Raw genomic sequence first — 27,665 nt, 5'->3', positions numbered from 1 at the left:
CCTGCAGGTGGGGGAGAGTTGGAGTGGGCGGACGCCTTGAAGTGTGGCGTAGCTTGATGGCACCACCGCAAACTCATTCAATTTGTCTAAGGATCCCCCTCCGCACGCACACACACACAGATTGTCTTTTGGCGGCGTGGGCAGATGCTCTGAAGCAGGGAGAATGGTTGCACCAGCGAAGGATCTCTTCCTCTCCCCTGGGGTCTGTTTTAAAGGATGATGGGATATGGGAGGGCGGAGGATGTGTCATTTTATTTTATTCTCATCTTTCCCTCCTGCCCTGGTGCTGATGTGCGTGGACGTAGTTCAGTGAAACAGACCCGCTTTATTCCACATTTTGTCCTCTTCTAACCTGCCTGTCTCTCTCATTCTTTCTCTCAGAAGTGTGTGTGGGTGATTAGAGTGTGGATCTGTCTGGCTTTGCTTTTAGCACAAGCTGTCAATGCTTCTGGTTTAAGCATATATTCTACTAAGTGTGCACTGACTAATGTCTCTAGGGGAATTTTGCATTTGGAAGATGAAGATGGCCACAGGAACCCTTCGACTTTGTCACTGATTAGCTTATGAGTTTTTCGACCCGCCATCTACACCCGAGAACGTTGTCAAGGACATCGATGAAGCTTGGCAGAGGATTAGGCATTTAAAGTAGCACCTCAGATGAGTGCAAATTTCTCCGCTAAAACCCCAGCCTGCTTTCTCCACTAAAATATCATGCTCTACAGAAAGTGTCCGAATACTTTTAATTTTTTTTAAAAAACTTTTTCAAAACTGAAATTTTTCCTTTCCCTTTCCCTCCACTTCCCTTCCTTTTCCCTTCCCTTCCCTTCCCTTCCCTTCCCTTCCCTTCCCTTCCCTTCCCTTCCCTTATCATTTCCCTTTCGTTATCATTTTCCTTTCCTTTCCTTTCCTTTCCTTCCCTTCCCTTCCCTTCCCTTCCCTTCCCTTCCCTTCCCTTCCCTTCCCTTTGCCTTTCCGTCCCTTCCCATATCATTTTCTTTTTCTTTTCTTTTCCTTTCCTTTCCTTTTACTTTTACTTTCCCCTTCCCCTTCCCCTTCCCCTTCCCCTTCCCTTCCCTTCCCTTCCCTTCTCTTCCCATATCATTTCCTTTTCCTTTCCTTTCCTTTCCTTTCCTTTCCTTTCCTGGTAACACTTTATTTTAAGGTGACATAGTTACACGTTACTACAATAATAATAATAATAATAATAATAATAATAAACTTTATTTTATATAGCGTCTTTAAAAAGTAGCATTTCAAAGTGCTTCACAGAAGAAGAAAAAAGAAAACATACAATTATACAAACAATATTTTAAAATAAGTGAGATATAAAAAAACACACCAAATAAGAACATACTATCAAAAACAAGTAAATGAGAAATTTAACAATTTCAATTTCAATATAATCAAGTAAAAGCTACCCTAAAGAAATAAGCTTTAAGGGAAGATTTAAAAACACTAAGGGTTTCTGCTTGCCTAATCCGAGCAGGCAAGGAATTCCAAAGTCTTGGAGTGACTGAAGAAAATGCCCCATCACCCATAGATTTTAAACGGGTATGTGGAACGATTAAAAGGCCAGCTTCCGAAGAGTGGAGAGCACGTACAGGTGTGTAGGGGGCTAAAAGCTCAGAGAGATAGTAAGGAGCCAAACCATTCAAAGCTTTATAAGTAAGCATGAGAACTTTAAAATCCACTCGAAATCTGACAGGGAACCAATGTAAAGACTCCAAGACTGGAGTGATGTGATCCCTTGTCCTGGTTCCAGACAGGATTCTGGAGGCTGAATTTTGAACCAGCTGTAATTTATTTAGGGTAGCTTTTGAGACCCCGACCAGCAAAGCATTACAATAATCAATGCAAGAAAACACAAAGATATTGATCAACTTTTCAGCCTGGCAATATTTTTTAGATGAAAAAATTATGTCTTTACAGTGTTCTGAACATGGGGAACAAATGTTAAATGTGCATCAAATATCACCCCTAAATTTTTTAATTTTGTTTGAAATTCCAGTGTAGAGCCATCCACACTTAAAGTTAAAGACCCAGCCTTACGTATCTGGTGGGGTGAACCAATGAGCATTACCTCCGTCTTGTCACTGTTCAGATACAAGAAATTTCCAGACATCCATTTTTTTATCTCAGAAATACATTGAGAAAGAAAAGACACAGCCACATTAACATCAGGTTTTGAATGTACATAAACCTGAGCGTCATCTGCATAAAAGTGAAAGTTGAGACCAAGTGATCTTAAAAGTTGACCCAATGAATAAATGTAAATGCTAAAAAGTAAAGGGCCCAAAATTGATCCTTGAGGAACACCAGATTTCACAACACCGATATCAGACCTGCAACCACCCATAGCAATGAACTGCTTTCGATCTGAAAGATAAGACTCAAACCTGCTTAGTGCAGTCCCAGAAACGCCAAAAACAGACTCTAACCGAGTAAGTAAGATTGAATGATCAACAGTGTTGAATGCGGCACTGAGATCAAGACAGAAAGACAGCCAGAATCAGAAGCTATTAACAAATCATTAGTGACGTTAACTAAAGCTGTTTCAGTGCTGTGGAGTTTACGGAATCCCGATTGAAGGGGCTCAAAAAGATTGTTTGCGGTAAGGTGAGAATTCCATTGTTTAGCAACAATTCGCTCTAAAAATTTTGGCGAGAAATGGAAGATTGGATATGGGATGGAAATTAAGATTATCAAAGTTAATGTTGTTATTTTTTTTTTATTACGGGGGTCACAGCAGCAATTTTAAAAGCTGCTGGCACTACACCAGTATACAGAGAATCATTTATGATGCTTAATACAGCAGGACATAAAGTAGCAAAACACGATTGAAACAGCCCAGTTGGTATAGGATCAACAATGGAAGTGGCAGCTTTCATTTTTGAAACCTCATTGCAAAGAGAATTCAAGTCCACTGTGGAGAAGTTTGAGAGTTGGATACCAGAAAATTCTGAAACAGACGAAGGAAGAGAAGAAATAATACATTTACGAGTGTGATCAATCTTAGAGCTAAAGAAATCAAGAAACTTATTACAAAGATGAGTTGAGGCAGAACCAGTGAAAGAACTCTTACATTTAAGTAGTTTGTTGATTGAATGAAACAATTGTCTAGGGTTATTCTTATTGTTATCAACAATCTGTGCAAAATAAGCAGACCTTGCTGCTGCAATTTTAGTCTTATATTCAAGTAATATTCCAGGCCTGTTGATGGACAGTCAAGCCAGATGTACGCCACCTACGCTCCGTTGTACGACATGATGTCTTCATTGCACACAGATTATCATTATACCAGGGAGAGGAACGTCCAAAGGAATCAGATCGTGATTTCAAAGGGGCAAATAAATCCAGGCCAGATGAGAGAACAGAATTAAACATGAAGACTTTGTCTTCCAATGCATTAAATGGAGAAAAACAACTTAACCCTTTGACGCGTACGATCACACCGGTGTGATCAGTCTTGGCTGGACCCAGGAGCGTACGATCACACCGGTGTGATTAGAACGTTCAGTGCATCACGTGATCAACTGCCAAATTCAAATGTGCGTGCGCGCTTTGGCTGGCGCTAAACCAGAGACGGACGCGCGCAGCGCTTTCATATATCACATATATGCAGTGTTTTCAACCAAATAATGGTTATTTTAGGTTTCAGACATTTAAATACACATGAGTACTAACAAAACTATGCATTTAGAGTTTGTATAATACACAATGATGTCTATAGAAGCGGAAATAACAACCCTTTCCATTATAATTAGACGACACGTTTTATTCATATCAGATACACATTGTGAAAGTAACTTTAATGTTTATTCTATTCTTCCCCAGTTCACCGATTGACGTACTTTCATGTATTTCGGGAGAAGTGGATGAATTCACGTGTTGAATTCACGTGTCCAACAGATCCGATTCTCTGTGCGGCGCAAAACTAACATGGCCGCGCCCATCGCTCATATGGCTCAACTGACGCGATCGTTATAAAGGTGTTTAAACAGGAAAACACATCCACTTGTACATATTTGACAATCGGAATATCAGATATTTCATGCTATAAATAACAAATTTGTGAATATTTTGAATAAAAAAGGAAAAATTAAATAAAAGCAGATCATCAGTCATACAGCGCCGTGGTGTGTTACGTGACAGCAATGACTCGTCACCATGGAAACAATAAAGCGATACGTTCTAAATAACGGTCACCTTAAAAAAACTCACGCTGGGGGGGTCAGCCAGAATATTTTAAACTTACATGCGAAAGGGTTAAAGAAGAATCAATGAATTCAGCAAAATCCGAGGGGTCAATAGATCTCCATTTGCGATAATTAATAATGCGAGAAGAGGTAGTGTTCATGCCAGGCAGTTACATATTAAAATAGACAGCAAGATGATCCAACAGCCCTAAGTCAGAGGTGGATAACTGGGACACAAATGAACCATTTAGGATCACTAAATCAAGAGTGTGGCCTTTATTATGAGTAGGACAGTCCACCAGCTGGTTCAAATCAAAGCACTCCAATAAAGATGAAAAGTCTTTTGTTATTGTAGAATCTTTTATATCCATGTGGATGTTAAAGTCACCCAAAATAAGAGTTCTCTCAAATTTGAGGCACAACAAGGACAACATATCTGCAAATTCAGACAAAAAGTCTTTATTTATCTTAGGAGGCCTGTAGACTGTGGCTATGGCAGTGGAGAGGTAGGCAGATACACTCAGTACAAGGCATTCAAATGAGTTAAACTGAGGAACATCCACAGGGCTCAAGTTGAGTTGGTGATTATACAGCACAGTGATACCCCCACCTCTACCAGAGGATCGCGGGAGATCAAACAATCCATATCCAGCAGGAGTAAGTTTGTTAAAGAGAAGACCATCAGACTCTTTGTGCCAGGTTTCTGTTAAACACACAAGGTCCAATTTTCCTTCTGTAATGATGTCAGATAACATCACAGCCTTGTTATTGACAGAGCGCGCGTTGTAAAGTGCCGATTTCAACATGCGAGGAGCAGCTGATGAAACCAGAGGAACCCCCACTTGCTTAAGAGCCGTTAGAGTTGTTAAAATTAACCCCCATAGGCCTACACGACAGCCTTTGAGATTTGTGCAGAAATGTAGAATAAGCAACAGTATTAGATGACAAGCAAGAAAAGCTGCGATGTATATAGCGCTTAGGTCTCAATATTCCAACATGACTGCAGCTAGCATATATGTAATTCGCCAGATAAAACTTTCCTTTAAGGTTCAACAGTTCGCAAGCAGTGTACCTTAAAGCCATTTTGGAGAAGTCCACACCAGCCGTAACCTCACAATGATGTAAGTCCTGGGAGACACAGCAGGAGAGTGGGTAGATTCCAGCAGGAAACAAATAATAAAAACAGTAATCCAACGGGTGATCATATTTCCGCATGGCAATAAAATAGGCAATCTTCACATGCTCCAAAACCCTAATTGAAAACTCAAAATAAATAAAATAAACCGAAACAAACGGGAGAGGAGCGGCAGCCAAACGCGCCAGCGTACCCTGTCAACCGGAAGTCCCAATATAAATGTCTTTAATCCTTGAGTATACTGAAGGCCCGTACTACATGTACATACTATAGTAATGACAATAATTTATGCATAATTACATGAATAAAGTGTAACTCCTTTCCTTTTCTTTCTGTCTGGCTTTGAGCACACACTGTCATGAGTGTTTCTTCCTGCCATTTTACTTTGTCACTGATTAGCTTATGAGTTTTTTAACCCACCCTTTACACTGAGAACGTTGTCAAGGACATCAGTGAAGTTTGCCATAGTATTAGGCATTTACAGCAGCACCTTAGAGAACAGTGTACCTGCTATCTCTACTGCTGTTAGTATTTCATTTGGGCAGGAAGCACCATTTGGGCCAGTTAGTATGTGTTTGTTTTTGTGTTCTAACCAAAACATTTCAATAGGGAGCTAAAGAACCTTAGCGGCCCATGAACTGAAGGACCTCGGTTTGCCAACTCGTTTTTATCCAATTAGGAGAGAGACTGATAAGTCTTGGGAATACAGGCTCCGTTTAGGTGTTGTCTCGGTGGTTATTCTCAGATCATAATAAATGTAGGTCAAACATGATTGGCTGTAATGAGTTTATTAGGCAGGTTATTAATCGTCTGAATGTGTAGGATGGTGTTTGAATGGAATTATGGTGTTGAAAATACTCAGGCTGATGTGTCAGCTTAATTGATTTTCACATCAGTGAATAACGGTGAGACAGGAGAGAGTGAGAGGAAGTGTGGGAATTAGAGAGATTCATGCCAATATGATGAAATTGTTGCAATATGTTCAATCATTCCACATGTGAGCGTGTGTGTGTATATAGCGTTAACGTATGCGATTTCATTTTTTCAGTTTAACGCGTTAAAAATATTTAAGAGAGGTGTACTTATACTAAATATCTCTGCCTATACCGCTAGCCGATTCATGGCAAATTTATTCAAACATATAATTATCAGTAAATAAGCTCCTCTCTAGTATTTTTATTTTTTATAGCTAACTAAGGAACTGTGAGCACTGGAAAACATTCCTGAGGTAAATGTGACCTTATGTGACATATTGTTCACAAGCTGTTATATTGACACATTTTCGCGGTTGAAACACAGATTAAGTGATTACATGAGACCTGTATACCTTGTATTTATTGTATCGCACTCAGCGCTGCCGCTTGAACTGAGGTGCTACAGCAATCTGTCACATCAAATTTAAGATCATCAAAACAAATTTCATAATAAAATGGGAAGAAAGCACAAAGCTCTTTGTGATTATTGGATGGGAGGCGCTACAAATAATGTTTGATGTAGCAAAAAAAAAAAACGCAGAGCTGGCAACGCTGGCTTTAATTACCCTGGCTTTTTTTGAATGTCTATAATTAATGTTTTTTTTTGTTTGTTTATTTTTTGTTTTTTTAATTTTTAATCAATTTCATAGAGACATCAGTACCAGTATTAGTATTAAATTGGCCTTCATTCATAAAAAGATGCCATTATACAAATATTTAAAACATGATGTCTTTAAGTTGTTTCTACATTAATTTGGAGAATAACTGGGAAATTGTTACAATATAAAAATATTAAAAACTAAAAAATGTTTTTAATAGTGATTACAGAAAAAAGAAAAAAAACAAAAAAATGTGATTATTTTTTTAATCGATTGACAGTACTAATATATATACATGCTCAAATGCTTGAAATTAGTTCAATTCTTCAAATAGCGTTGTAATTAAAAGATGATACTATTTTATTTGGTTTTGGGTTTTTTTGCATTTTAAGTTGCATTCATAATTCACTTGGCTCAAAAATCTGAGGAACATGACTTTTTTTTAAAACAAGAGATTAAAAAAATTGTTAGTTCAAATGTTCATGATGCTGTTGGCCTGTGTATAGGCACATATGGTCACATATTGTCTGTTTTATGACCTCCATCACAATGGCAAACCAAATCAGTTGCTATATCCTTTAGTTTTTTCACTCCAGCTGAATTTTTTTCTCCTCAGTCATTTCGATCTGTGTTTTGCCCCCTTGAGTTTTTAGCTATTTCTGTCATTTCTTGGAGCATGCTGGTACCAATGCCATGGAATGGCTCTTTGACTTTTTTTTTTTTTTTTGTTTTCCCCTCAGAAATCAGACATTTTCTCAGCTGTTAAATTGTGCTCCCGTTGCACTGAAGGGAAATTAATTACTTTCTCTCCCCGCCTCCCTCTTTTGGAGGAGAACATAAGAGTCACCACAGGGGACAATTCACTCCTTTTGCCATAGAAGTCATTCCGTTCTATATGTGTGCGAGTGCCAGTCTAGCCATTTCAAGCCCTCTCTCCTTCTCCTTCCATCTCGTTTGCTTTGTCTTTTCATGTTTAGTCCTTCTGCTATCCGTGTGTTCTCTTGCCAGCTCTCTCCATCTGTAAACATGATGTCTTACCTTTTAGTGCTGTAGCCTGAAAGATGTTCTGCCTCTCACAGATTTAGTCTTAGCTTATGATTAGCTGATAAGCCAAATATTTTATCTTCTTCCTTCAGTCTCAAAGATTTGCATATTTACTGTATGGTCATGCATTTCAGTGTTGCACTTGGTATATAGCTGTTCAGATTGCAGTCTTAAAAACCAGGGAGGGAATTATTTTCGAGCCAAATATTTCCTCAGGAGGTTTTAATGAGTCTGTGGTTAACATTCAAAAACTGTTCAAAAGAATGTGGTCAGTACGATTTTTTTCTTTTTTGAAATAAATATTTTTATTCCACAAAGGATGCTTTAAATGATCAAAAGTGATAGTAAAGACTATCAAATACATGCTATTCTTTAGAATTTTCTGTTCACCAAAGAATCCTGAATAAAATGTACTATATCATGGTTTCCACAAAAATATTGAGCATGCAGCAGAACTGTTTTCAACATTGCTAATAATAAGAAATTGGCATATTAAAACGTTTTCTAAAGAATCCTGTGACACTAAAGACTGGAATAATGGCTGCTGAAAATTCAGCTTTGGAATCACAGGAATAAATTACATTTTAAAACATATTAAAATAGAAAAGACTTCTTTTAAATTGTAATAATTCACAAGGTTACTGTATGTTTGGTGGAATAAATGCAGCCTTGGTGAGTATAAGAGACTTCTTTCAAAAACATTAAAAAAAAGTACCTTCCTCAAGCTTGAACGGTTGTGTAAATTACACACACAGTCATACCTCAAAATTATATGCTTTAAAATTATTAGTTGCAAACAAATTACTATGTCAGGACTACAACATTTTCAACATTCGTCAAACATGTAAGCCTGCATCTTTTTGGTAGTTGTAGTCTTTGTAGCAACTTAACCCTCTACAGCACAGCGTTGCCCTCAGGCAACGGAAAGTTTTCTTAAGCCCTATGTTTAGTAAATTTTTCTTTAAATGATTACAACCAATTAGAAAGGTTGAGAAAGTACCAAAGAACAGTCCAGTAAGGTGTGGGAGTCACTGTCAAGCACCATTTAAAGGTGGGACATCCTGTTCTGACACATGGTCACAGGAGCACATGGTGTGAGAAGAAAGCAAGATTATTTGCTTTAGTAATCTTATTTAAAATGACATGAACTGTACATAAAAAAATATGTGTGTGTATGAAGGTGTAGAGAAGCCTTTTGTCAGGTTTTATGAAGTTTTTTTATTTTTATTTTGCATGTTCAGAAATTCAGTTTTTCTTTTTGTTGCCTCAGGGCAACGTTGCGCAATAAGGGGTACTTTTCGAGGATGTTTTGGACAGTACCTCACATTGGCCATAATGTGTTATAAGAAGGAAGATGCAGGGTTCTTGGGTGTGCAGGAACACCCAAAGTGATGTGCAAAAAATTTTAACAAACACCTCTATTTCACAGCAGAGAAGAACTGCTTTTTGAAGTTTCGTACAGAGTGAAATCTTATTACATGTAGTACATTATATGACATGACACACTACATGATACAGACCTATGCATGTATCAAATTCAATATATCAATGTCTTTCAAGTGTTTTTCCCTTTTTACTTAATGATTTCTTGACATTTTTTTAAAAAAAAAAATGTGATTTTGATGATAATTATTAAACAAATTTATCAATAAAATGTTCCCAAATGAAACGAAAAAATTTTCATGTGCCATCAACATGTGCGCAGTAGAAGGTTAAAGTCCCCCTGAAATCAAAATTTAAGCTTTTTTTAGCTTTTAGTATGAATATGTTAGCCTTAATGTTATGAGTAAGCTGGTGTGTTCCAAAACAATGACAAAATTCACATTTAGGAGATATAAGCATTCAAAACTTAGTCTCTCACTTCCGCTAAAATGGATCACGGATTTTCAAGACATCACATCGCACTTCAGCTTCTCATCAAATCTTCTGTCCAATCAAATGCTCTCTAGAATTTGAAGTCCCGCCCCCTCCTACACTATCAACAGACACTGACGCTGCGGCTGAAATCGGTCATTTGCTCACACATTTACTAGTTTCTACATGGTGAATGGCACATAGTGCACTATATAGAGGATAGGGAATGATTCAGACAGTGTAAATATGCTTTCCATTGAAAGAAGTCCGTTTTCGTGTTAGTGTCACGCGAACCGCCGCAGTGCGAGCACAGTCTGCTCTGGCCTAGGGACACAAGAGCACAGAGTGGGTCATATCCGCGGACCGCGAGTCGGCTCAGACCAGGAAAGGTATCGGACTCATTTGAATTCTGCACAGAATGCTATATTTTAAAGTGATACAGAGGGGATTAGGAGGATAAACGGTTAGGTATTAAAAGGAAACAGAGGTTTTACTGAGTTTAACGGCTCTGGCCGAGCAGTGATATAAACGAAACGCTATTGGCTATTTTAAAAAAGGGGTGGGGCTGTTTGATATATCGCCCTGTCTTCCTGTTTCAGTTGAAATTACGTCAACACATTGAATAATGCTGCGCGTTCCAAAACACTTCAGCGGGCCTTTAAATATTTTTTTGAAATTCACATTTGAAGTATGGTTGTTTATAATTTGTGTTGTAGAAACAATATGTGAAATGTGAAAGTATCTTCAAGTAATGTCAACCACAGATTTTACAAAAATAAAAAACAAAAAACACTATTTTAAAAACTCATTACAAATTCTAGAGGGAACCCATAGCAAATTAGCATTCTGAATTGGCCTTCAAATAGACTAAATGACTGAACAGCTCTTTATTATTTTTCTCTTTGTTTTTTATATATATATATATATATATATATATATATATATTTCCCCCTTCAAAAGTTACAAAAGACATAACTCTCACTCTCTCTCTCTCTCTCGCTCTCTCTCTCTCTCTCTCTGCTTCCCTCCTTTTTCTCAGTGTGAGATGATAGATGTCGAGAATGAAGAAAAGCGAAACTCCTTGTTTCTGGAACTGTTGGAGTCCAGCAATAAATGGGAGGAGTTTCAACACCTTATGCTCCTCTTACAGGCGTGGCCACCAGTGACTGACAAGAGCAGGTGAGACTTTGGTGCTGATGCTCAATATTCAATTTACATATTCACTTATAAAATGTATTATATAAGGTAATAAGCTGGTCATTATCACAAAATAAACACCAACAGGATGATCACGACAAGATTAGACCTGATATCATCCTGCAGGAGTTTATTTTGAAATAATAACCAGCTGAAAGTACATAATCGTACTAATTTATGAGTTGAAATATTATGTGAGAAAGAGACTAAGAAAAAGATGTAAGGGGCCGTTCACACAGAGCGTGTTTTTCCATTCCACCACGCTACTTTTCCATTATTTTCAATGTAAACGCACTAGACGGATGTCGTTAACCGTTGCGGTCATTATTCTAAATATCTGACCACAGAATGCCACAGTTGACCAATCAGAAACAGTTATTTTAAAGTGACCTGTATACAAATCACTTTACCACAAGCTCCTTTTTTAAAAAAAAAATAATAATAATATCCTTGTAATATCTCTTGTTCATTTCTTCAATATATAAGCAAGCTGTTTTCTCATTAGATGTCTTTGAATTGGACTGCTATTTGACCATTAAGTGTGATTGCAGTTTTGATTGAGGTAAATTGTTGTGTATTGTATAACTGAATGAGCTTTTCGGGTTAAAGTCAAGGCTGCCAGAATGTGCGCTGATGATCAGAGAGCCGTTCCGTATATCCGGATCAATAGACAGAAACAGAGAATGTAAGCTGGCTGATTATGCATTGTGCCACGCTTTCAAATAGCTTGAGGCTTTTTGTTTTCATGAATAGTTTTGAATTAACATTCTTAGAGAAGAATACAGAGAGTTTGTGTGTGTGTGTGTGTTAATGTGTCCATGTGAGTTTGTGTGTGTTTGTCATTATCCTCTTTGGCATTTAAACAAAAGGTGAGGGCGATACGGGGCCAAATGTAGAGAGGATAAAGGAGAGTTTGACTATACATTCATTTATTCAGAGTTCACTGACGTTCACGTGTGACCATGTGCACCATTTGCGATCACACAGTGTACCGGGTGTGTGTATCTTCACTTAAGATTCAGATGGCACATTTGCTGTCTCCTGAACACCTGTCTTGTCGCTCTTCATTCTGTCTTACTTTAGTAAGTCCCAGAAAAGGCCATCCAAATGGAAATCAATTTAAATCGACACACTGCTGAGCTCTGGGTGGCAGCCCTTTCTTAGAGGATACATGACACTGGCCACACCATGATCGGTTTAAAGTATTTCTAAGGTTTTATTGTTTTTGTTTTGTCCCATTAGAGCTCTGAAGTTTTCATTTAGCAGAACCTTTGCTTGCAGAGTCTTAAAGGGATAGTTCATCAAAAAAATACAAATTCTATCATCATTTACTCACTCTCATGTCATTTCAACCCTGAGTGTCTTTATTATGTTAAAAATATGAAAGAAGATTATTTTTTAGTTTATAAAAGGGAAATCAGTGGTCACCAAAACTGTTTGGTTACCAACAATATTCAAATAAATTTTTTTGTGTGTGTTCTGCAGAAGATCATACAAGTTTGGAACGAAACAAGGATGAGTATATGATAACAGAATTTTCATTTTTAATTATTTACTTTAATTATTCTCTTAATAAGAACTGAAAATGAAGTTGTGGTTGTATCTATATTTATGTAGTATCCATAGATAAGACCGTAAAAACTGAAAATGATTTCATTATTCACTCACACTGATATTGTTCCAGACTAGTATGCTGTTTTTCCATGATATACAAAAGAATTTTGTCAAATAATAACAATTTTTTTTTAAAGTGACCACTAGCTGTTCAATTCCAAAAAATGGAGAGAAAAAAAACAAAAACATAAAAGTGGTCTATATGACTCATATGCTATGATCCAAATCTCCCCTGAAGTCATACGATAGTTTTATGTGATGTAAGTCATCAAAATCAAATATGGTAATGGCACAGATTGGATGTCACTAATATCAAACATAATTGGTTTTTATATAATTTTCGTAACCAAACACCACAATGTCAAACATGTGCCAGTGCCATAAGAGATTTGAGAGCTGTAGCAGCTCAACTTAAATTTCGGTTTATGGCTTCAGAAGACTTGGAATACAGTACATGAGTTATATAGACCATTTTATGGCACCTTTTATGGTGCTTTTATAGTTAAAATTGCCATTTTATAGAGAAGATCTATGTGAAGATTCTTCAAAATTCTCCTTTTGTGTTACTCCCGGAAAAATGGCAGCAAAAATGGGTTTAAAAATGACATGAGGGTGAGTAAATAATGAGAAAATTTGCATTTTTTAATGAAATGTTCATTTAAGGAAGTTTTCATAATTAATCCATGTATCCGTAAACTACTGTAATGAATGTAATTTAGTTTTCCAGGTTCCTCGTTGTCACTGTAACTGTGGATTTTGTTATTATCTACAGTAACTGTGGAAAGCATTCTGTGTATGAAAGGCCAGTTTCAATTATAAGAGGAATTAGTGTGTGTGCGATTGATTATGATTATGTGTGTTTATCTCAGCCGGCAGTGGAGTTTGTTAGAAAGCTCCTCTCATCTCTCATAAGAAGTCAGGAGATAAGCATATGCACTGTTTTATAGCTGCACGCGTGTAATATGCCATGATAATTATGATTGGATTTCTTTTTCATTATACAGATCCTTTCCTATTAAAAGTTTCACGGTACCACATGAACTTTCATGATTCTCTTTCCATGTCATTGCATGTTTAGCACTTGCCTTTTGTGTGTGTGTGTGTGTGTGTGGTCTTCTGAACACATTTAAACACATTTGTCTCTCTCTGGACAGACTGGAGACAGAGCAGAATCCTTGGGTGTGTCTCACATCCGCCCTGCTTACACACTCCTCCAGCTTTTCCCAAGTCAGCATCGGGAATGAGGTTCTAACTATGTGCCGCTCTCTTTACCCGACCAAGCACAAACTTAACCCACAGGTAAGAGAGTGGGTGTCATCATCACCAAACATTGACGGCACTGACAGCATGTGCTTTTCCTGTCAGTGTTAGTTAGTTTAGTGAGTTTGGCTCTGCTATGTTGATTGTAGCGTGACATTCACACTTCACTTCCATTCTCTTTTAGTGCATCGGGAACATATGCTCTCTGTTGTTGAACGCTGGTCTAAAGCTGCCTGCTCTGAAGTTGATGACCGAGAGCGAGGATGAGTATCTGCGCAAACTGACCCAGGATCAGATCAAAAACATCTCTGATGTAAGTCTTATTCTGACTGTCTCTCTCTCGTAGGCCCCACAATCTTGCAAATGGCCCAGTAAACACAAGTTTTTCATCTAACATTTTTTATTTTGGCATTATTTAAATGAATGAAAACAATTGTGAATAGTTTTTAGATTTAATTTTAGTTTCAATTCAAAATAACAACACTGCTGTATTGATTTATAATGCGAGTGGTGAAGCCACATTGTTCGCTTACAGTGTGGTGTAAAACGATTTTAAATAGATTTAATAGATAGATTAATCAGATTACATTGTAAAAGGTTTTAGTGAAGTGAACATAGTTGAGAAGTTCACAGATTAGAGGGTCTTTTAAAGCCTGTGGTCACCCTGCATTTTCTAAAAGTGACCCCCAGGTTAAATGATTTAACTATTCCTGTGTTAATAGCAATAACGAAAAAAGGAGATCATTCATGAAACCCTCGCTGGACAAATCTTAACGGTCAAGGGTGTATTAGTGTCAGCCAGCCACGGCTGTCACTAGTAATGTGGATTCAATTAAACTAAACTGACTGTTGACACCAGAAGTGACTGTGAATCAGATAGGAGCTATCAGAGCAAGCTTGCGTCTGACCGTAACCTCTATCTCTCACTGACTGCAGGTCAGATAAAAGCCAAGCTCTCACAGCACCATCACTTAATTTATCCTCTCAGGTCTGGTAGAGGGCCAGATAAGCAATGGCTGTTGTAGGAATGGCTACACATTAAAACCAAACACGTAGACACTTTCCAAAGACCTTCGGAAATATGATTTGATTAATTTGCATTTTGTACATGCTTTTAATCTAAAGCAACTTACTCCACATTAATTTCTGCAATTCCCTGGTATCAGCCAAGGGTTAAATGCTTTGCTCAGCTGCACAATGGTGGGACGTCTCAACAATGAATCTGCATACTTTTCATTTCTCTTTTGCAGCAATTATAAGGAAAATCTGCTAAATTAAATATGGTAAAAGTGTTGGGAGTACTACACTCTTTAACTGAAACCATTATCAACTGAACTGAAATGCATTTTTTACCTTTTATTTGGAGTGATATTATGAGATATCAAATTTTCAGTTTTAAAACATCCTTCCCAATCCAAAAAGGACATTTATTAAAAGTAAGATGCAAAAGCAGTCTTTCTGAGCTTAAAAGGATACATTAGCATTAGCATATGATAGCCTACATTTATACATCAACAAGTGTAAGTATTCAGCCAATTGACCTACCAAGTCACTCTGAAACAATGAGGACCAAGCAGGTCAGTTACTATTGCTTTTAACCCTCTGATGCTCTTCGGTCACTTTTGACTGAAAAATTTTACATTTTGATTATTTTAAAATTAATCATTGTACGAAACTTGTTGACTTTTGTGATACTGGCTATGTGAACATAAAAAATGGACATGATTGGACAAGGCTAAGTGGTCACAGTTGTACTCTTTGCGGTCAAAAATGACCGCCATAGGAAATTAATGGAACATATGAAAAATGTGGGAAATTCTGCCAAAACCTGTGGTTGAGTGCACTTGCATATCCTTCTGAAGAATCTCACTGTTCAGAATGAGTGACTGAAGTTTGTTTTTAACAAGATCCCTTATCATAGCCTGATCATAGAGCACAGCTTGAACTGCTACGCTACCACCACGGCTCACCACGATGCTGTTAGGGTTCACCTAAAAATTCATCATAGCCCAAAAACTGACTAGGGAACTGACTGGATAAGCTGCGTCTCAGAAGGATCAATTAGAGCTCACATTCTCACTGACTCTAGATCAGATAAAGCCATGAAACTGAGAAAAGCTCACTTAAAATGAGGGTAATCTCCTTCTCTCGGGGCAAGGGTGATGTGCTTTCATCTCCAAACCTGGCAGAAAGATGGAGGAAAGCCAGAAAGAAAGAAATAGGTGAATTTGGGTGTTGTTGGCTTCTTTTTTTCTTTTTTTTTTCTTCAACAAGGTGCCCCGTTTTTGGCATTTTGTGTGTGTGTGTGTGTGAGAGAGAGAGAGAGTATGGTTTATGAGGACACGTGTATAATGACATGGGTATTACAAAGTATACATGGTTTATGGGTATGCTTCATGTGTCTTCGTGAACCAAATGGCTTAAAAAACAATAAGGTGCGGTTTACACAGAACTTGTCTTTGCTGTTAAAAATGCGAGACACAGGTCAGTGGAACGAAAAAAGTGGCAGGTCTAAAGATGATTTTTTTTTTTTTTAACATCTTTAAAAACTATTTTTAACTTAAGCGCCACGTTTTTAGAATGCTGTGTCATGCGTGAGACGCTGCAGAAGACACGAGCGCAACGGTTAAAGACGTATGTCTAGCATGTTTACATTGAAAAACAATCGAAAAGTAGCTCAGTGAATGTAGAACGCGTTGGAATGTGAATGGCCCCTAAACTATGTTGTTGTTTTTTGTTGTTGTTTTTTTTTTTAGTTCAAAAAATGGCAAAAGTTTCCTGTGAGGGTTGTGTTTAGGGGTAGGGTTAGTGCAGAGGGATAGAATATACAGTTTGTACAGTATAAAAACCATTATGCCCACACCAAACATTGGTGTGAATGGAAAGACTAAGATTAAAGTGGACCCCACAGAAATATTTTAAGCATTTGTAAATATTTAAAATATTACTTTATCTTTTAAATATTGATAATACTAAAGCAGACTCCCAAGATAAATATTTTAAATATTTGTAAATATATACAGTATTACTTAAAATATTATTTTGACCAAAATGGACCCCCAAAAGAAATATTTTAAATGTGTGTAAAGAATTAAAATATTAATATTTATTACTATTGTTTATCATTCTATTTATGTGCATTATTAGTTTACAAATCCTTAACCTTCTGTTAAACTAATTATGAAATCGCAGCTAGAAAAAATACATAATTTTATATTTTACATATATTTAAGGCTACAGTCATTTTCCAAAATTAGTTTTCTACATCTGACCTTTGACCTTTTTTCATTTATAACTGACTGTCCTATTAGGGTAAATTATTTTTGGCAAATTGTCTGAAACATCACACACATTCAAATGCATTTTCACTATCTAAAAAATGTGAAAAGGTCTTAGCATTTCAAAAAACATTAAAAAGCTTTATTAACATTCCATTTCATGTTGTGCTACTATATTTCATTTGAAAATGGCAAAAACTTGACACAAATTCAGATGCAACTTCACTGCCTGGTAAGTAGTGAAACCATGTCTTAGTTTTTAAAAAGCATTACAAAATCATTGCTTCTTTCTTGGAATTCCAAATCAACGATTGTAGCAAAAGTGAAAATCAATAAGACTCTTCTTTTTCAGCATAGCCCACACTTTACACACGTAACTCAATTTTGACCTGTTTAGTTATCATTTTTGGAGCATCCATGCATGTCAGTGTAGTGAGGCCAATAGACAGTGGCATCTTTCCTGACCTCTGGTTGTAGTAAGGATCACATCTTCCAAACTTGCATAGGATAATGTACCAAAATGTCTGACTTCCACAACAATCTATGACTTCACACTCACTGCTTCTATACTCCTTGATCTTCAGCTTCTTCCTTTCTTACCACAACCTTATGTTCTAGAAAACACATTTGGGTATACAATTATATCTTAAAAATTTTAATTTATATGTATTTCCTAGTCTGGAATGAACTCACAATGGAGCCATTTATTTGTATGGTAATTAATTCATCGACCTAAATTTAATTTGTGTTTCTTGTATCTGTATGGTAGCCAGCAAGTTTATCATGTTGTAATCTATCAGCACAATCTAACTTGAGTCATAGAGAGAGTTTGCTTCACAAGGGCAGTCCCCTCTGATCGCTCAAGACATTGATTTATTTAGTAACCCTTCTGCCATACCCCAGCCTCCACACACACGTACACACACTGTGTCCTCGTTTCCCCTTTCCAAACTGTTGCTTACTGAAAGCTTGACATTTTGCTGCATTCTCAGAAGATCAGTTCCAGCTGTCGTTATGTTAGATTTTTTTTATTATTGTTTTTGCCTGAGTTCATGTACGCACTCCTCTGGCAAGCTCAAAACCACTGCCGATGTAAACCAACCACATAAACTTCCCTGAATAATTCCTTCCAATCAAAATCTTAATTTTCCGGTTTGTGTTGCGTATGTGTTTGAGCGAGGATCTCCAACCGGTGATGTCATTACACAGGAACGAGTGGCAGCATGCGTCATCTTCACAAAAGCAATCAAGTATCATTCATCTTTGACTCCTCCAGCTCTGTCTTCTCCACACGTCTTCGGGCACACCTCACCCCCGGTTCTTCCTTTTTCCTCACCAATTATATTTGAATAGACTCATCAGTGCCATTCAATTGGCTTTCTGTACCGAGAGCAATTACATACCGCCCGCTCCGTCTCTGTTTGTATTGGACGATCTGATGTGCATTGTTCCTGCTCATAATAAGCTTGTGTTTATAATGGACTTATTGCTCCGGAATATAAATCATGTTGAATAAGCATGGCTTTTATTATTCTCTGTGATGAGGTTGTTTTTTCTGGAGATTTTGTTTAATTAAGAACAACAATCAAAAATAAGGGGGAAATTATGAAGTGATTATGTAGGTTATTGTGTTCTTTTATTATATTTTTTCCTCAATAATTGAGTGGTCTGTTATTAATTTTGCTGGTCATGTGCTGCATGTATCTATTTGTTTATGTGACAAAAATGTCAGTCTTGCTATTGAAATAATCTTGTAAAGCATTTGCACAGTCAACGCTGTTTCACTGACAAAAAAAAGCTTCAAATGTAGCTGCAAGCAGCAATTAACAGGGCCAAGCACAAAAAAGACTGGGAGCATTAGACCAACTGCAATAATAAGTAATTTCTAAAACATTCTAAAACATTTATAGAATATTTTAGCCAAAACAGGTGAAAATCATAAATGGAATCACTTGTAATATGATTTAATTGTGTGTGACCTTTGACCAATAGGTGGCGCTGTTGCCAAATTGATGTGAAGAGGTCAGTGTGACAATGACACCCAAAGTTTGGTGAAAATATGCCAAAAAATTGCCTCAGAATCAGCTTGTCATCATGCCATCAATTTCGTTGATGTGTTTTTCGAAAACATTTTAGACTATCAAAGATCTTTTGATAGTTTTTTGTTTTTTGCCGGCATAGTCTGAATATAATCTGAGCCGATTTTGGTAAAAATTGGACCAGCGGTTTAGAAGGAGTTAAAAAAAGTAGGTTTTCAAAAAAAATTCAAAATGGCAGACAGCGATCTTGACCAAGTATGGCATAATTGGTATGATTGTTGTCAGTATGACTCAAGGAATCTATCAAGACCAGTTTCATTAAAATAAGCAAAATTAATCAGAAGCTATAAACATCTTTGACCACAAGGTGGCGCTGAGTATCTTCAGGACATGATGCCGATGACACATACCAAGTTTCTTAATGATGCGCTAATGCATTCGTACAATAAAGCAGTTTGTCAAAATTCAAAATGGCCAACGCCCAAAATGGTCGACATGAGAAAATTGGGTATCATTTGACTTGGTATTCTGCACTGAATCAAAGAGACCTGTTTATGATTTTTGTACAAACTGTTTAGAAGTTATAAGCAAAAAAATATAATTTTTTCATATCTGAGTAGTCTCAGGTCATGCTTGTGATGACACGTACCAAAATTTGTCTCAATATGCTAAAGCTTTGCGGAGATATATCCTTGCATCCATTTTGACATGCTCTTCATGCGTTATTTGAAAACAGTTGGGTTTATCAAAAACCTTTAATAACTTTTTGCCAGCGCGGTCTGAAGATAATCTTAGCCAATTTTGGTGAAAATATGACTAATCGTCTAGGACGAATTCAAAAAAAATTCAAAATGGCGGAAAACTTTTCATGATGGAAAATGACGTTGATCGGGTGCAATCGAGTGGTCTTGAGCCAAAGAATCAGAGAAAGCCCTTATCACTTATTTAGCCCTTATGGTTCAAAAGTTATTAGCACAAACATAAGTGCAAATTTGGACAGTTGGTGCCGCTAGAAGGAATGAGTCAGAGACTCCAAATTTGCTGTGGTTAATGTTCAGACTGTCCTCCATATGTGCCAAATTCCATCATTTTCTCGCAAGTGGTTCTATGGATTGCCATAGACTTGAGTGGAAGAAGAAAAAGGAGGAGGGAGAAGAAGAAGAATGACAAATACTAACAGAATATGTGTCTATACACCTTCTGTGCTTGGCCCCTAATTAGACTGTTCAAAGCGAATTGGTGTAATAATGTGTGTGGATTAGCACGGCTTCAGCCGGATGTCAGAATTGGTCAGATTGTGAAAATTTGACCCTAGAGCTGTAAGGAGTCCGCCATTAAGACAATCACTCCTTCATTTTCTTCTCTGCAGGAGTTGGCTCTTTCATTTGTGTGGATAGACCTGGTCTTTCCGAGAAATCACAGTTCAGGAAATGTGAATGAATGGGCCTGTAATGTGAAGAAAGAGGACATGAAAGAAAGGGACAGTAGTCAACGGTTCGGCTGAATGACTTTGGTATAGGCCATTTTTTAAACGGTCATTCTTTTCTTCTTTCCATCTCCGGGCATGCCAACAATCTCCCAAAAGCTATTTCGCTGGAAAATTGTTGGCACTTGAACACTTGCACCTTTATATATATCTTTAGTTTTCAGTACATTACCCTTACTTTAGAACAATTTCTGACTTTAAAAAACTATGTTTTTGTCATTATTGATTTAGGGAAATTCTGTTGACTCAGCACAGGTATAAAGGTAGCTTATTATTGTGATTTCTTGTGGTATATATCTATTCAAAGGTTGACATTTTTCGGTCATTTACCAGATTTTACAAAATTTGACTGAAAAAATATAAAGAATCTTTTACAAAAGTTAAGATTTGCCTTTTAAGGTAAATACACTACCGTTAATACATTTGGGGTCGGTGAATTAAATTTAAAAAAAGAAAAATGTATTTCCACAAAAATATAAAGCAGCACAGCTGTTTTCAGCTGTGATAATAATATGTTTTTTGAGCACCAAATCAGCATATTAGAATGATTTCTGAAGGATCATGTAACATTGAAGACTGAAAATAATGAAGACTGGTGTAATGATGCTGAAATTCAGCTTTGCATCACAGGAATGAATTACATTTTGAAATACAATGAAGTAGAAAATAATTATTATAATAATATTTCACAATATTACAGTTTTTACTGTATTTTTGATCAAATAATGCAGCCTTGGTGAGCATAAGAGACTTTCAAAAATATAAAAAAAAATCTTCCCGACCCCCAAATTTTGAATGGTAGTTCATTTACTTCAGCAACATTACCATAGTAAACAGATTTTAATAGAGATTAGAAGTGAAGAAAAGAGCATAAATTACAATTAGTTAACATTAGATAATGCAATATGTATCATTAACAATAAACAATATCTTTTTCATTGTATTAATCTAGGTTAATTCATGTTTGTTCATAATACATTAACAGATGCTAATAAATTGTATTAGTGTATGTAGAAATGAACATTTTAGCTTAATAAATGCTGTAAAATTACTTATCATTGTTAATTTAAATAGAGCAGAAAATAATAAGTCCAAGAAGCTGCAACACAGTGCTTGGTTGGACTAAAAAAAGCTTTTGCCGCATATGTTCATGTTAGAGTAATATCAAATTAAAATATATCAAGTATTTTACAGATAAAAGTAGCACATGATGGAAAAATTAAAAAACTGTCTGTCAAAGTGAGAGATTATTTGTAGCGCAACCTTAAGATTCAACTGCCCCTAACCTGCAGGAGAACTCAAAATAAACTGTTGATTAGATTTCTGTCAGATGGTCTCCTCCAAAGTAGGCGATTTAAGGCCAAAATTGGCGATTCTAGTCAGTGATCCCCTCGGTCTCTGTGAGTGTGAATCTCTTTTCTACCTGCCTTCTGTTTTATCTTCTCTGATTTACATCTTATTAGATTGTTGCTGAACTCCAATATGTGGGTAATAGTGTGTGGTTATATATTTCTCATCCACCTCCTCCTCCTCTGCCGCTTTCGTCTGTAAAAAATAAAACCGCTTGGCGTTTTCAGGAGGGCCGCTATGAAACCGGGACTGCAGAGACCCAGCGGTGTTTTGGACCGCTTCTCGTCCCACTCTGTCCTGATGCAAGCCAGCTTTATGATTTAAATGATAAAAGAAAAGCCAAGCATGCATCATTTATGAGATGGCAAACACCCTCCGTCATTCCAATTAAAGCTGCACTGCAACTGAGAACCAGCACAAAAGAAAAAACATACATTTTTAACAAGCTCTTCCTGTATTCCACATGTGCATTAGCAGATATTAGTGAACATTATGTGGATTTGTAAATAGACTGTGCTAATGCGCCGTTTTATTTGTGTGTGAACAAAAAGTCCAAACATGGATAGGAGAAAACTGAAATCACTTACCAACAGTCCCCACAACAAAATGCCTTAATAAACAACTAAATAAATAATGTCTTAATGAAAAGAGGGTAGGGTTAGTGAATAGAAAATATAATTAGATCAGTATAAAAACAGTAGGTCAATAGAAGTGACTACTATGAAAAACAAACATGTTTGTGTGCACATTTATGCTTTTAATCAGTTCATCTCGCTTAGATACCACTAACAAACATGCAACCAAACTTACACACATATACACTTGGATGTAAACGACAGACACCCCAAGAGAGCACAGGCATTTTATTCTGGATCGATGAGTTTACCTTTATCTGGGATTTTATACGATTATTGTCTGAAATATTTATGGCTTTGTGTGTGCTCCTGTTTCTGACTTCCAGTGTGATCAAAGTCGCTTCATTAACCTCACCGCTGGGGCCTTTAAAGGACATTTCCCCATAACAAAAATCAAACCATTTTATTTTAGTTTGTTGGCAGCAATTGATGTTTCGGACCACTGATTGTTATGAGCAATATATCCAGCTTCAATCAAGTATTGTTTGTTCAGCTTGACAAGTTCATTTTGGGCGTTTTCAAAGGCAGAGGTAAATTTACTCGCTCTTTCTTCTTTCCTAGTGATGTCTGTTCTTAATAATGATAATGTTGGTCCAAACCTGTTTGGCTTTCTTCTGCAGAACACAAAAAAGAGAGATTTTGGAGTCCAGACATCATTGGATCCCACTGACTTCAACAAATAAATCACTAGTTGGGGGTGGGGGTTAATATCTTCTTTTGCAAAAGAGAAAAAGCCTTACAGGTTTGGAATGACATGAGGATGAGTAAATGATGTAAATAATTTTTCATTATAGCTTGAACTATCCCTAGTATTAATTCTTTACAGTTTACACCAGCTCCATCATTTATTATTATAATATCATTATTATTATTTTTTTTATTATTATTATTATTATTAATATATTACAATTAATATTCAATTATTCTTCATTATTAGATAAAAAATTAAAATATTATTAATAAAATGATTATATTATTATTACATTTTTCTTCATTCTTCAATGAAATTGTATTAAATAAAATACAAATTATTAATATCATTTATTATTATATTATTATTATTAATATATTATTATTATTCAATTATTCTTCATTGTTAGATAAAATTGGTAGATAAAAATTTATTCTAAAATAAAATTAAAATATTATTAATAAAATGATTATATCATTAAATTTTTCTTAATTCTTCAATGAAATTGTATTAAAAATACACATTATTAATATCATTTATTATAATAATATCATTATTATTATTATTCATTAAAATAGTATTATTATTTAGTTATTCTTCATTCTTCAATAAAAATGTGTTAGATAAAAAATATTCTAAAATAAATTATTATTATTAAGATGATGTTTATTATTATTATTATTATTTATTTTTCATTCTTCATTGAATTTGTATTAGATCAATAATAATAATAATAATTATTATTATTATTATTATTATAGCACAAAGAGAAGGGTCTCCTGAGGAAATCCGCACTGTTGCAGTTTATGGCAGTGACAAGACATCATTGACCTCATCACGCCTCCACCGGTGCTCCGTAACGGCCGCTTCTCTGACTCCCACTGCAGTCGGGAACTTTAGGGCAGGGTGGCGACTGAAGACAGCAGGGAGGGCGTGAATATGAATGCAGGCCGCTGTTCCGTGACATACTGCAAAAAAATATAGTGTACCGTATTATGCTTCTTTTGAGTTGCCAGCAGTAGTGGTTCAATAAGCACTGCTCATCAAGTATGTATTAATATTAATAATGCAACACCAAATATTTGAAGAATTACCATGAAATAGGGTGGAGATACATGTCTGCGCACACACCTGTAGCTGAATATAGTAAACGCTTTGATGCCATCTGTATGCCGTCTCCTCATTCTGTTCATTTTTCTCTCTCTGTGCTTGTCTGTCCAGTGGAGAAGAATTTCACAGATCCGCTGTCTTTTTCATTCTGCCTTTCTGACACGCACTCATTGCCATGCCAAGATCTCCTGACTGGCCTGTATTCTGTCATCCATACATACATACATTGATCCATCCATCCATAATTACTTCCTTCTGTCTTTCCCTAATTCCTTCTTTACTTAATTTATTCCTTCCTCACTTCATTTCTTCCTCACAAGTGGTAAAGAAATGTTTTATCTCATGTGTTTCAGTTTTTATCTATCCTCACATTAAATTTTAAAACAATTTGTGCTTTTTTGGCAAACTAAGGCACATCAACTTTATTTGTATAGCACATTTACAGCACGCCGGTAATTGAGATAAATTCATTTAGGCTTGTTGTTTATAATAAATGTTGTTTATAAAGAATGCCTTTGTAATTTCTTATACTTGCATTTTTCATTCTTGTTCTGTTTACCATTAAATTAAAATGAATTTTGTGTAGTGAGGGGAACTAAAAGGCGTGTATAGCGCTTAGAATGTTTGTAAACGTTTTGTTTAATTTACTGGTATTTTACATTATTTCTTAAAGGGTTAGTTCACTAAAAAATGAAATTTCTGTCATTACTTACTCAACCTCATGTCGTTCCACACCCGTAAGACCTTCGTTCATCTTCGGAACACAAATTAAGATATTTTTGATGAAATTTACAATTTAAATGAGCAACAAAATTACCACATTCAAGGCCCTGAAAAGTAGTAAAGACATTGTTAAAATAGTCCATGTGACGAGAATACTTTTTGTGCGCAAAAACAAAACAAAAATAACGACTTTATTCAACAATTTCTTCTCTTCCCTGTCAGTCTCCTACGCTGTTTACGTTGTATAGATGGTGCAGTGCTTCCAGGTTCTACGTCAGAACGCCGACTCATTATTGGCTCATCGTCGCTTCATAACATTAAGGTTGAACCACTGCAGTCATGTGGTCTACTTTACTACTTTTCTGGACTTTGAATATGGTACTTACGTTGCTTTCTCTTGGGGATCAGAAACCTCTCGGATTTCATCAAAAATATCTTAATTTGCGTTCCGAAGATAAACGAAGGTCTTATGAGTGTGGAGCAACATGAGGGTAATTAATGACAGAAATTTCATTTTTGGGTGAACTGACCCTTTAGGCTGCGTTTACACTGCTCACATCTGACACAGATCAGAATTTGTTGCACACGTGTAAACACAAAAATCCACACGAGATCTGATTTTTTTCACATCCGATCTGAGCCACTTCCAAATGTGGGTTTAAATCAGATACATATCCGATCTCTGGACATGCGACCTACGTCTAAACACGCATATCCGATTCCCATTGGAATTCCAAGCCATCACACGGCGAGGGCGACACGTTTGCTTACTAAAAGGTAGCTTTAATGTTGTATTATGAAGCAGACGTGTCTGTATGCACTCGCGCTAAAATTCACAGCTGTATTATTGAGGTGGAAACTTTTTATGTCTGTCTATTTTTTCCTTGAAAGAAATTGCGCACGCACGCGCATGCACAGACACACATTCAGCAGATGAATTTCAACCTCTGCCCGGTTAATTTAAAAGAGACCGCCGTGTGTTTTTTTGTTTTATTTTAATAAACCAAAAGCTTCACTGGGTAGGCTACTCTCTCTCTCTCTCTCTCTCTCTCTCTCTCTCTCTCTCTCTCTCTCTCTCTCTCTCTCTCTCTCTTTGCTCGCTCTCTTTCGTTATCATTCATTCAAATACATGTAATCTTATCTTCTACTTTATTTCCCTTCACAATTCTAGATTTAACGACTGTAGATAAAATAAAACAAACGCAAATTACCTTTATTTTCCAGTCTATATTCGTTCAGTCAGAATTCGCGCTGCAAAACATCCATGACTGACAGCTGTTAACTTATCCATTCTGGCAGGTAATCATGGCCACCCGACATGAAATATATAAATAATTTTAATAGCACGGCCATTCAAAACCCGAGGGTCTACCATGTGCATGTAAAGCTATCAATGACAATCATTTTGGGCAGGAATTAATGTAAACAGATATCGGATACCAGTCGCGTCTAAAGTAAATGTAAACACACGGACCAAAAAATCGGATATGATCAAAAGATCGGATCTGTGCATGAAGACTTGCAGTGTAAATGCAGCCCTATACACCGATACATCGATTTTTTTTTTTTTTTTTTTTTTTTTTTTTTTCCTCTCAATGCAATTTTGACTGGCTCGACTTATATCTGGGAAAATACGGTATATGCCACTTTATAAGTGATTGCTATTTGCAGCTCATTTCTCTCTTTCTCTCTCATTTTATTTTTTTTCTCTCATTTTTCACCTTGCAATGATCAGAAATAGAGTTCCAATCAAGGAGAATGAGGGATTGCTCTCGTCTATCTGTTGGAAGGAGGTGATGAGCAGAATATCTTAACAGCACATTACTGCTCTCTCATATTCACATCTTCATTCCTTTCAAATGAAGAAAAATTCAAATGATTTTTCACAAGCCACCCCATTTTTATCATCGGCATGTATTTGAAACGTTATAGGCCCTTTGCCAACTCTCTCGCTTTCTCTCTATCCTCCGTCATGCTGTTTTTCTTTTTCTCTTTGTTTCTTTCCCTCTTTATGAAGTGGTTTCTACAGCTGGCCGATCTTTCTTCACAGTTCAGCGCTCGACATTTTAGCTCTGACTCTCTCCATGCTTTTCTTTTTTCCCTTCATCCTCTTATTTTCCTCCCTCCCTCTTTCTCTCTCAATTTCTCCAACACACTCTTTCTCTCTGTTTTTCACTCTCTCTCTCTCTCTCTCTCTCACACACACTGCACTTGCTGTTCTTCGACCTTTTAGCTCCGTCTGTGCTGTCTCTAACGGCTCTCCACAGACATCTTGGCTGGAAAGAAGAAATAAGAGTGAAAAACTGCATGAGGCTTTGAGGGGGTGGAGAAACTCACACACACAAGAAAAAAAGAGTCAAAATATGAGTAAATATGTCAAAAAATATAAATTGACATACTGTAGCTGATAATGCATTAGAAGTTTCTTTTCATCGTTGTGATCGCAACATGTGGTGTTCTGGGTAAAATGCAGCTTTGAG

At 36.4% G+C, this 27,665-nt stretch overlaps 1 protein-coding gene across 2 annotated transcripts in view; it reads left to right on the top strand.

Annotated features, from left to right (window-relative positions):
* Window positions 1-27,665, top strand: part of nbas (NBAS subunit of NRZ tethering complex) — a 175,149-nt gene that overhangs the window by 141,020 nt on the left and 6,464 nt on the right. For both annotated transcript variants that reach the window (XM_051874425.1, XM_051874424.1), the window contains exons 49-51: window positions 10,842-10,981; window positions 13,768-13,912; window positions 14,058-14,186. In XM_051874425.1, coding sequence (XP_051730385.1) covers window positions 10,842-10,981; window positions 13,768-13,912; window positions 14,058-14,186 — 414 coding nt within the window. The remainder of the gene's footprint in view (window positions 1-10,841; window positions 10,982-13,767; window positions 13,913-14,057; window positions 14,187-27,665) is intronic.

The sequence above is a fragment of the Ctenopharyngodon idella genome, chromosome 20 (genome assembly GCF_019924925.1).
Source record: "Ctenopharyngodon idella isolate HZGC_01 chromosome 20, HZGC01, whole genome shotgun sequence".
NCBI lineage: Eukaryota > Metazoa > Chordata > Actinopteri > Cypriniformes > Xenocyprididae > Ctenopharyngodon > Ctenopharyngodon idella.
This window is presented reverse-complemented; position numbering and strand designations above follow the sequence as displayed.